The sequence below is a fragment of the Symsagittifera roscoffensis genome, chromosome 6 (assembly GCF_963678635.1).
Source record: "Symsagittifera roscoffensis chromosome 6, txSymRosc1.1, whole genome shotgun sequence".
Classification (NCBI taxonomy): domain Eukaryota; kingdom Metazoa; phylum Xenacoelomorpha; order Acoela; family Convolutidae; genus Symsagittifera; species Symsagittifera roscoffensis.
The window spans coordinates 23,712,288-23,723,894 of record NC_087067.1 but is presented as its reverse complement, the minus strand read 5'-3'; the positions used below and the strand labels follow the sequence as shown (position 1 = coordinate 23,723,894).

Sequence of the window (11,607 nt, the reverse complement as noted above, 5' to 3'; positions counted from 1 at the left end):
AAGTAAACACTTGTGTTGTATTCCGAGTTGAATCTCCAATCTGCGTGGTTTCTTGTGGACACAATTTCTGTGTTCAATTTATATCAGATTATCCACCGCCAAATTACAATCAACTCTGAGGATATCAATAAACGCTTTTGAATTTTTAAAATTTCATCTCCAAAATATTGTTCTCTTTTGGCCTCAAATGTTAAAAGATATTTCAACTTCGATTATTTCTCGCAATTTTATGTGGGTTTAAGAATTCGCAAGATGATCAATTTTAACTAGTTTTTTTAACGAGTGATTTAGGTGGTGATTCAATTCAGCCCTTAGACAATCTTAATAGAACTAAAGCTATTTGATCTCATTAATGTGTGCCAGAAGAGGAAAATATTACAGTTAAATTCACTAAGAACTTGGAGAAGAAGGGATTTTAATTATTTAATCAAAGAAGAAACGAAGTGAAGAAACCTAATTATTTTGACTATTATAGTTTATCGTTATTCTTGGAAAAGGTCTTAAAAGCAAGCTGTTCACGCTCAAATGTGATTTTTGGCAGTTTGATTTTTTTCCTAAATGAAAGTCCAATTACGTTCTTCAAAAGCGAAAGCAAAAAAGTGTTACCTTAAGTTTCAAACATTGACTCCAATTTTCAGATTCCCAAGCAACATTTACCTACTTGATTCATTTTTTATAAATTAAGAGTAAGGAACGGTGTGAGTAATCTTATATCGGTCCTGTTGATTTTTTTTGTTTTTTTTTTTTCAGAAAAATTTGTTCACGCTCAATTTTGATTTTTCGAGGTTTGACTTGTGATTTCTTTTAAGTTCTGTGCGTTTCCATGGCTAAAAGGAAGGCAGACTCCACTACCGAACAGCAAAATTGTAAAGATCACGAAAAACATGATCGACCTTATTTCGGAAAATGGAAATTAATGATCAGAGTTAACAGCGAAATAAAAGTTTTACCTATTGATCCAGTTTTCTCAAATTGGGTTAATTTTAACAAAAAATTGTCCATTATAAATTGTTCCAAAAAATCAAAGAGCTTTGAGGCCATCCGTTTTTTTCTTCGACATTTAATAGTTGAAGGTTTTTGAAAAGGGTTTTTTTTTGTTTCTTTGTGTTCATTACTCTTTCCCAACTGTCAGTTGGCTATGTTTGGGTTAGTTTTTTGTTTTATCAATAAAATGCCATAATAGAATCTTGAAGTGAAAAAGTCTATTGTTCATATAGTTAGCTACAAATCCGTCGTTTTGCTCGGAGTTTTGCTTGCAATTGCAAGCGCAACTTCGTCATTCAGCCAAAACTTTTTGCGATGATAACAATAGTCAGAAAATTCTTTTCTCTTTGAACAGCAAATGAAGTGGTTTTCACTTATATAGTTCATGATGTTTTTTTGTTTGCTTTTTTTCTAGAAAAAATGTTATATGCTCTAATAACTAGAGAAGTGGATTCATATATATTAGTGCATTTATGAATGCACTTCGGTAGATATGTTTTTTTTAGTTCAATTCAAATTCTTCTGTTAAAAAGTAGGTTTTCAGATTTCCCAGTAGAATAACGAAATTTATAATGATTCACTTTTCTTAAATTAGTTTAACTTGAAAACTGTGAAAATTTTGAAAAAAAAAACTCGAAAACTGTGAAAAAACTTAATTGCTCGCATTCGTGAAGAAAATTTGGACAGGCTGTAATAAAACTGGAGACAATATATTGATAACCGATAGCTCTCAACTGCTCAAATCAACACATAATGGACAAATGGGTAACATAACAGTGTACCCTAATCCATTTTGTCCTTTTGTCATACACTATTGGAATAGAGTAGAATGGGTTGCTACGGATAAATTAAGTCGCGTAATCTTAAAAAAAAATAAAAGTTAGAACTTCAAACAATCCAATCCTTCCTTTATTAAGCTAAAGTGAAAGTCAATTCATAAACATTTCAGTTAAGAGTCAGATGAGTCAGTCTAAAATACAAAAATACAAGGAAAAGCCGTTAAGGTTGATGTTAAACAGCTGTTTCCTAGGTAGAGTGTCCTACTATTCGTGTATATATCTAGCATTCAGTATTTATTTGAGTTCATTTTTTCTAAATAGTCGATATGACGACTATTCGACCCTCTCGTATTCTCGGAAAGCGTTTCCGAGACAACAGCCGGCCAGGACTCCGAGGAGCTGCAGAAGTGCGAATATAATAGCGCATAGTCCTCGAACCAGCATGCTGTCTGCCAGCGCATCTTCGACCTGGGTCTTGCAATCTTTTGTGAAGATGTCATTGCTGTGGTAGCCGACCGCGTTACCACAGCCATTTGTTACTGTCTTGCAGCAAGAATCTGGCACCGTGCTGCCGTCTTCGAAGGTCACATTCCAGGAGGCGGGTCCATCGTATCCACAGCAGTCCAGGTCTTCCTGGACTTTGTCCCATGCTCTGACAAAGGTTGAAAAAGTTGATTATGATTCTTGAATAGCAAAATAGCTCAGCAGTTACCTCACAATTTTTTTATATGATCCGAATGATCCAGAACATAAAGTGTAACCGAAAGAATAAGTTTGAGATGTTATACATGTGTACATCATTTTATGATGAAGAGCTGTCACACGACAAGTCTAGCATTCCTGTGGCGTTTTTCATGCTGAATATTTGAACAAACAGCCTTAAAATAAATTTATTTTGATTATCATTATAATTATTGTTTACATTTATAAAAGCATATTTCTAAGGTAATTTTTCCTAAGTTTTTTTGCGTGCCATTTGGTTATATTTGGGTTGTACTCACTTAGCAGTAGTGGAGTCTGTGTCGTATTTTTTCATAGTACTCTGCATGCTGTCAGTGAGCACATCGGCCACGTGGTCCCTTTCAACCAGAGTGTACACTCCTAAGGCCAGCTGCAGGATCAGCATGATGAGTATGGCCACTGAATAAGCATACATCAGCCAGTGACTCTTCTGGAACGCCCCACAACATCCCAACAGACCAATCAGGAAGATTATCACACCACATGCAATGAATACTCCTGAAACACTCAAGTTGTTAGAAATTTTTCTCAAAAAGTATTAATTTAGCTAAAATAATTTTCCGGGTTTTTTTAAAGTTGAGTTATCTTGAAATTTTATCAATTATGGCTTGTTTTATCTGAACACTACGATATCGGGGAACACGGTTAAGATGGTACCCCGCCCACTCAAAGGAACTGTGCTTCTTTTTCACGAATAGGGATACGCCTTAAATAAGCATGTCCGAACGCTACTATGACTAAGGGATTTCGATTTCAACCAATCAAAGTTCTTCAAAATGCCCAAAATGTTTGACCATTTTTTGAACTATACTGACTGAACACTATTTGAGCACGAGGTTGCCCGTCTCTCTGAATGAGAAGGGATTATCAATGCTCATTCTCAGTATCTTATTATCAATAGAATTGAATACTTTCACTTGTGCTTTAGTTGAAATAAACAATTCAAACGCCCCTCCCCCACCCCAACTTTAGAAAGTAAAAACTTAAGCCCTTTCCAATAGGCCGAAAATTGATTGACTGGAAAACTAAAGCTTTTAACAACCAACTGCCCCCAACTATCTGCCCCAAAACTCCAAAGGAGATTCTTTCCTTTGTCCCGTAGCTTACCCGATACACTCTTGACGGAATCCACGTCGAACTCCGAGAAGTCCTGCACAGTCGCAATTGCGTATGCTCCGACCGCTATCAGAAGAACTCCGAAGATGAAGAACGCGACATTGAATATAAAAACGAAGAGACGCAGAAACTGCTCGGAACACGAAAGATTCACCATTTTTTTATAGTTATGATTTACGATATCGCCTTTTTTCAAAGTTTTATTAATGACAATCGTATGTTTTTGGATTCTGTATTTAAATTAAACAAACTCAACAATGATTATTTAGTTTCACACAAACATTAAAGACTGCATTTAAAGTCTACAAGCTAAAACGCAATCTGCTGATAATTATTCAAAGAGTCTTTATTTCAGCGGTTGGTACAAAAACAAGTTTGGTTGAAGACTTCTAACTAGCATAAACTGTATTATAGAATTAACAGCATATGGTAAACGTTGTAAAATGTGAGCAAGGCAGCGTCAAAAAGCTTTAAAGTCGGAGCAATAAACGCAAGAAAGTTGGACAGCCGCCTAGTAAAGAGTTTAAAGTTAGTAATTTTAATTTGTTCTCTAGTTGTTCGAGAGAAAACGATACTACGTGTACTAGACTAGGTACTTTTTTCTAGTTCACCGCACCAGGTGCTGGATTTGAAAAAAGCTGAGCAGAGTCAAGAAAAAAACTGACCAAATCACGAAACCAAAACGATATCAACAAAAGTAACTTAAGTGTTAATTTTTGATGGGGATTTTACTGAACCCAATATGCTGATTTAGAATGCTGATTTGATAAAAAAAAGTCTACTTGAAACTTTGTGGGTTAGGTATCCCTAAAAAATAGATTTGAAATGCTTCATTGGTACCATTTACAGGTCATCAATTATTGCAATTCATTTAACGGTTGAAAAACTGCTTAAGCCTTCAAATGAGCTTTCAGGCAAGTTCTGATTTACAAACATGTTGGTTTGAATACCGCTCTTGTATTAAAAATGGCGCTTTGCAATGTTATGAATCCCAACTCAATATGCATGATAAAAATTAAAAACGAATTTTGGTTCTCGAAAGAGTGAAGTTATTGCGGGAACTGATGAATTTTTTAACAAATCAAGCACCAGAAGTGAAACTTTCAGTAAATCGAGTATTATTTTATACTAAACTCTTTGGTTTGGATTTTAAAAAAACCATTTTCAGTGCCGGGTAAAACTGGTTTGACGTTTTCTATTTTTTGACTAACTTGCACGGATATTTGCAGAGGAGACTGAACTCCATGTCTAATTGAAATAGCATTTTAGCGTTATTTTGAGCAGCTTATTGAGTAAGGTTCAATCCAAATTATGACTAGAGTTAGTCAAAAATTTGTTGTCGTGGGCAGGGGCGGATCCAGGATTTTCTCGAGGGGGAGGGGCGCGGGGTTGAAAAACCAGGACAAAAAACTGGTTTTTGGGTACTTTTGGAAAAATTTGAACCAAAATTTGCGGTTTTTGGCGCGGCTCCCCCTTAAAATTTTGTATCAATTGGCGCCAAAGGCGCCTTTAGAAAAATTTTAGTGTCGGTCAGCCAAAATTGGATATTCTAAAGTAGTACCAAAGGACTATGAATATGAACATCATGATGTATCTTATGTACTCCATTCCTGCATTCCAATGTATCCATTCCATTTAAGGGATCAAGTGAACATCCTCCCCCCCCCCCCCCAAATAGACCAAGTTAAGATCCTCCACCCCAGCGTTCATTTTAATTAAATCTACTTAGCGGTGCATGTAAAATGCTCTATTCTGATTGGCTGAAAGTTCGAACTCAGAACCAAGTTAACATCCTCCCCTAAATGGACTTGGGGGGTGGGGGGGGGGGGGGGTGGTTGGAGGTGTTTTAAGAGACTTCTCAATTTATAATTAGTTTTTATAGTTACCGTTTATTTTAAAAATTTCGTCAAAACTTTTTGAGCATTCTAATTTAACTTTACAAATGTTCAGTAAATCGATAATCATGAAGTTATCGCAAAAACTACTTTTTTAAATCGACCACGTGTTCGCCGATGGGTATAAATTGAGTAATTTCAATCTTTTTCCCTTATTGGTAGACAGAATTGCGCAATTCTTTTCACATGTTAAGAAAAAAACTGTACAAATTTTTGAACAAAATGAAGATTATATATGCTTGGTGTGGTTTTTTTACGACCAATTTCACAAAAAAACTTGGAAGCATAGGAATTATAATGTACTGTTACCAAGCGGTGTTTAGTACTTAGAAAAATTTGACAACTGTTTATGATTTGCAATTTTTGCTGCCGCCCTAACCATTCTGAATTGAATTGAGGCCAACTAATTTGTCACATTACTTCCGCTTACGACACAAAAATTAGTACTTAATGTTGACAGTACAAAAAAAACAATTCATCTCGAGACCAGTTGAGAGTTAGTCAGAACATTCAAGGCTTTGCCTCATATACGAGCAGTCTTGTTTGATATACTTTTACCTTGGCCTCGTTTTGTGTTCCGATTTTAGAAAAGAGAATGGATTATTTGGGCTAGTGGTTTTTGGCTGATTTTTTTGCTTCAGTTAAAAGTCGACTTTTTAACTATTTCACTTTGAATGATTTTTTTATTACCGCCTGAAAAGTACTGAAGTCTGAAACTCATAGATATATTTGACCTATAATTTTTCGCAAAGCTATGGTGGTTTACAAACTATGGCTAACTTGGGACAATAAACGCGCGATAAATTTGGCTCTTTGTAAAGCGGCAATGTAACCCGGCAAAAAACTGCCACAATTTGATTTGAGACATCTCGAAGCTAATGAAACTTTGCTAGACACTTAATTACTTTAATTACTTCGTATCTTCATATATCGTGTGCGGGGAATATTCTTGGAAATTTTTTTTTTTTTTGAAGAAATTTCATCAAATTTAAATTTCTTAAAAGATGACTAGTTTTTTGAATTTTTTAGGGACCGTAGGAAAACTCAGTGTTTTTTTTCTAATGCGAGCAGTTTTGTTTTTGAATTCTGTTTGCTTGTGGATCAAGCACAACCAAATTTTATTTCACATTCTTTCGGATTTCAGGATAACCAATCCAAAACAACAATTTGTTCTCCTACGTGAAAAAAATTAAAATTTTGAACCAGAGTTTTAGACAACAGCAATCAAAAAAAGGTAAGTGAATTTCTAAAAAATGTATATTTTGTTTTTTTAAAACTTTTTTCTGAATCACTCCTTCTGCAATCAAGTCAATTTTTTTATTCAAGTCCTCCGTCAAGTATAAATTTTTCAGGCTTGTGCTTAATTTGAACCCTGATTTTATTCTTTTTTAAGTGCCAACTTGGCAACCAAATAAAATTTTGAAAATTAAATTGCTTGCAATCACTGTTTTGTTGATCTAAGGAAATGAACAAGAAACCGGGACAAAATTCAATGACGTCGAGGGGAAAAATTGTTGGACAAAAATAACAGAATTTAATTTATTGATATTTTACAGGTAGTAAGAACGGATGTCGCCATTGCTTTTTTCATTTGTTTAATAACCTTAGAAAAACGTTGAAACTATTTTTGAACTAATTTAAAATTTTTGAATTGTGATTGCAAAGTTGACAGTTAATAGTAATTGTTTGTTAACGTAAATTTACTTTACCCATTTTTGGAAACCCATTTTGATTGATTTTCTCAAGAAATTTTTGAAAAGTTTGATCAATTGATATTATGACTTTTGTAAGTTATTGTTTTTCATTTTGCAACTAATAGTATGTCTTTTTAGAACCGACAAAAAAATGTTTCTTAAAACAATTTTTAAAAAACGCAAAATTTATTTTGAAATTGAAATCAAGAAAATTTCTCTTCCTAGTAAAAACTTACTAGATTACTCGTATATCAGGGCAAAACCCTGAAAATTCAGACTGCCGTTCAGTTGCTAGCGAAAATTTTTTTTCGTAAAAAAGTTTTGTATTGTCAGTATCAAGTATTAACTATTCAATTTTGAGTCGCTGTAGGAAATAAATATGACTATTTGCAACGATTTTGATTTGTAATAATTTGCCGCGCATTATTAGATATAAAGTTTTCGAAGCGCGGTTAAATTAATAAAAAAAGAACATACCAACTTTTAAAACCCCAGAGTTTCACTAAACAGTTAACCAGCATTTAATTAAACTTTTGCGATTGAACTCAGAAAGCCAATAGCTCGTTAATCCTTCTGTTATTGGACAGAAGGTGTGCAAAGTTCTTTGCTGCTAGACACGTTATATGATCATTATTTATCTTTCTGTTTATTGAAAAACGATTTTGGCAAAATTACTTCGCCTGCGTGGAAATAAAAGAAAAGAAAACTAAGAAACTTTTTCGCGTCGTGGCTAAGGCGACAAAGTATCCAGTTTCATGCTGCGAACTTATCCAGTTTCACAAGAAAAAAAATAGACTGTGAAGATTGACAATTAACGATCTAATACCCATGAAAGATAGCCAACAGACAGTGCAAAAAAGCAGTTCTTCTAACTGTTTGCTGGCTATGCTTTGTGGCAATCAAATCATTAAATTCCAATATCCACTTTTATTATTCTGCCTTGGAGTTCTCTTGAAAACATACAAAGCCTTCCAACAAAATTTTCAACCTATCTCATTTCAAAAAAGGTCCGCACTCAATGGAAGCCAATTGTTTTTCACGTTTTTAAACACACTAGAAGAGACCAAATAATTGATTGATTTTTTTCAGAAAATCGATGTTTCTTTTTTGTTTCAGAGAAAACGAAATATCGTCTTAAAGGTTGGTTTTCTTGTACCTTTCCAGTTTTTTCCTGAAAAAAACCACACGATCTAAATAAATGTCTTCACATTAAATAAATTGACATTACTTCGTCTTTTCTGTTTTTAAAGAAAAAGGATTTTTTTCTAACTGTTTTTCTGATAATGATTTATTGCATTTAACAAAAATTTAAACAAAGATTATCAAAAAATAACATTAAGGTACGGCACAATCAAAATCATGAGTTGTAATTCGAAAAAATTCCACATCTTTTCCAGGGTCGCCTTTGTCACCGCCATTTCCTTTGCCAACTTTCCCGCCTTTTCCATTTTTACCCAACATTTTCTTCGTTTCATCGAAATACTGGCAATTGTTCCCGAAAAAGTTGTCGGCGTTTCGTTGCATTTGAAATCGAATTTGCCTCAAAGTCTACATCGTCCGGTGGGCAAAATAGTCCCGATAAAATGTTTTCATCAAAAACCGGATAGGCCAATGAAAAGTTACGAATTTTGTACGGTACTTTATCAAAAGGATCCCAATAGTATCGCTTCAATTTTGAAACTGGGATCTGTTTTCCAATAAACCACCAGCTAGCGTGAAAAATTTTACCCGCTTTTATCGGGCTATTCAATTTTCACTTATAATTTTCCTTAAATTGGAATACATCACACGGATCTAATTAACTGTTCTCCCCTTTGGCAACGGGTGGGGGGAGGGGGGCATTTGAAATTAAACTTTCCTATTAATAGCAAAGCCAGGCCCAGGGGTAATGAAAAGAGCCGACCTATATTGTTCGTTTTGTCGGCTTAATTGCAAACTTGCTCAAGGTTGTCTTCATACTGATGTTAGCCATATTTGTGCATGAGATATACTGTGCATAAAATGGCTAACAATAATTACTGTTGCAAAACAATTAAGTCGTTTCGATTTATGTACTGGTGAAAAAAAACATCATTTAACGATTTCATCTAGCGTGGTGAAGGACTTTGAATTGAAGCCATTTAATTTGATGTTTGAAGCAATTAAAAATGTTTTCTCTGTTTTTGGCTTAATTATTTATTATTTTGGAGTTTTGCTTTAATGCCACCGTAGACAGTTTATGATTACAATCAAGACAAATAAAGAAAAACAAACTATAAATAAACTTATTGCGAATAATCGTATCATAGATATTAATTACAATTTTCAAAAAATACCAACTTGGGGGTGGGTGGGGGTGGTTGGGTTGACTAAAATATTCCTTGCCTATCTTCTCAGTGTTTTGTAGAGCTACTAAGTGAGCCATATGCTAAGAGACATACCCCCACTTGCTGAACAGATTGCCAAAATATATTCTATATTATATAAATATAATATAATATATATAATATCTAAAAAATGGAAATGTATTGCGAAATACACGAAAAACTTTTGCAATTTGTGAGTGTAGAAGTAGTTTTATTGTTATCAATTTGCAAAACGTTTTCAAAAATTTTTGTAAGACCAGATGCTATAATCATTTAAAATATAACGTGGTTGTTCTCGATTAACTCCTCTCCCGTATTGATAAAAACTCCAAAAAAAATTACAAAATGGGTTCGATATTACCAAGAGAAACAGGATCTTCATATGGCACAGGCCAAAATGAAGCAATTTGATCAAATTTGTCTAAAACCGGAATTATTTCTTGAAAAAAAGTTTTCCTTTTTTTCTGAAATTTCACAAATACGAGAGCAATGCCTTTTTTTAATTCACATTTTGTAACTTCGATGTTGATGCAACTTTGAGTATTAGCTTTGCATCTCTTAGCAAAAGTGATCGAGCTTGAAAATATTTTGTCGAGTTTGAGAACAGGCGCGAAGCTGCTTACAAATGAAAGTGAAAAAAATCTTCAAAGAGAGTGCTTTTATCATAATGAAACATTAAATAATACGACCGATTTTGAACCTGTCTAAACTGGTCGTTGATTTTGAACTGGTGTTTGTACTTAGTTATTAAAAAAGAGAAACTTTTTTTAGGTTTCTCTTTGAAAAATTTTGTGTTGAGCAAAGAATTAAATGAAACAAAACCAACAACTCAAAGTAATCATCTACTTTGCTTTGTTTTGTTTTCAAATTTTGTTTCAAAAAAGGTTCAAATCTAACGTTATAGACAAAATTCATAGCAAAAAATTAATGGAAACATTCGGTAAATCATGCGAAAAACCCTCAATTGACCGTTTTTTCTCTCGATACTGTGTTTTATACAACATAAGAAACAAAAAACTTTCCTGGAACAGGGCAAAGGCTTGGTCGTTTCGAAGATCATTTGAAATAATTCCAATGAGACTCAGCTTTTTTTATTTCTATTTTTTGTGGAAAAAAAAAAGTTAAAATATAAACAATATAAATATTAACGCCAGAGGCTTATGTTAAATAATTAGAGCGTGTGTTTCTGAATTCGAACTTTAATCTCCGGTTTGGCGAAGATTCATTGAGAAAAAAAACAGAAAATGTCCAAAAAAATTGAAGTTTCAAAGACTGAACTTTTTGTGAAAAAAGTTTTATTTCAACGATGTTTAAAAACGAGCTAAAACGTCAGATGATGGATGGTTTTAAGGTCCGTAGCGGAATTGTTTTTGAAATTTGAAGAATCCGCTCAAGCAAAAGATACCCTCATAGTGCTTCATTTGAACCCTTAATCTCAAATTTGGCAGGGTATTGTTCGAGAAAAGTCGAAAGATTGAAAAAACGGTCTAAAGTTTCAATAAAAAATATATTCCGAGAGCAAAACTAAATTTCTGCTGACAATTTGACCTATACCACTTATATTTTTACTTATTCTTTTGATTTAACCTTTAATCTAAGATAAAGCGGCGTATTTTTTGAGAAAAGCCAAAAATTTTCCCAAAAGAAACTCGTCAAAAATTGCCATTTTTAGGGCGACAAATTTTGCTTGAAAAATTAGGTTCACACCACTTGTGCATAGAACATTCGAAGTTGTTTGTTTTTCCAGCGAAAACTTCGTTTCAATTTTGGCAGGGTTGTTTTCGAGAAAAATATAAAATTTCCAAAAAAGTCAAAACTTCCAAACTTTGATATTTTCTATGGCCAAACTTTTTTTTCTGTAGAAACAAGGGCGGAGAGGATTATGCCGGAAAAGTTCCCATGATAAGGTCTTTCGATTGAATGTTTAACTTTCGATCAAAAATTGAGATTTCGAAAAGGTCAAAAGAGACCAGCTGATTTTTCAGGCTTACAAAGAAAAGTCGGTCTTTTTGAAAAATTTGTGAAGTGGTTTTTGAGAACAAAGTAAGCCTTT

The 11,607-nt window shown here is 33.7% G+C and overlaps 1 protein-coding gene across 1 annotated transcript; it reads right to left on the bottom strand.

Moving 5' to 3' along the window:
• Positions 1 to 1,902: 1,902 nt before the first annotated feature.
• On the bottom strand, positions 1,903 to 4,006 carry LOC134847679 (CD63 antigen-like). Its single transcript, XM_063864846.1, has 3 exons — positions 3,612 to 4,006; positions 2,765 to 3,002; positions 1,903 to 2,415 (listed from the first exon to the last, which is right to left on the bottom strand). Exons 1-3 carry the CDS (start codon positions 3,775 to 3,777, stop codon positions 2,097 to 2,099), a joined length of 723 nt encoding a protein of 240 aa, XP_063720916.1. The 5' UTR covers positions 3,778 to 4,006; the 3' UTR covers positions 1,903 to 2,096.
• Positions 4,007 to 11,607: the final 7,601 nt, after the last annotated feature.

Excerpts from the sequence above, each read along its gene's own strand:
- LOC134847679 (XM_063864846.1), bottom strand. The coding sequence starts at position 3,777 with ATGGTGAATCTTTCGTGTTCCGAGCAGTTTCTGCGTCTCTTCGTTTTT. Across the intron at positions 3,003-3,611 it reads TTCCGTCAAGAGTGTATCGG|GAGTATTCATTGCATGTGGT; the intron begins GTAAGCTACGGG and ends TGAGTGTTTCAG. Across the intron at positions 2,416-2,764 it reads ACAGACTCCACTACTGCTAA|AGCATGGGACAAAGTCCAGG; the intron begins GTGAGTACAACC and ends AACCTTTGTCAG.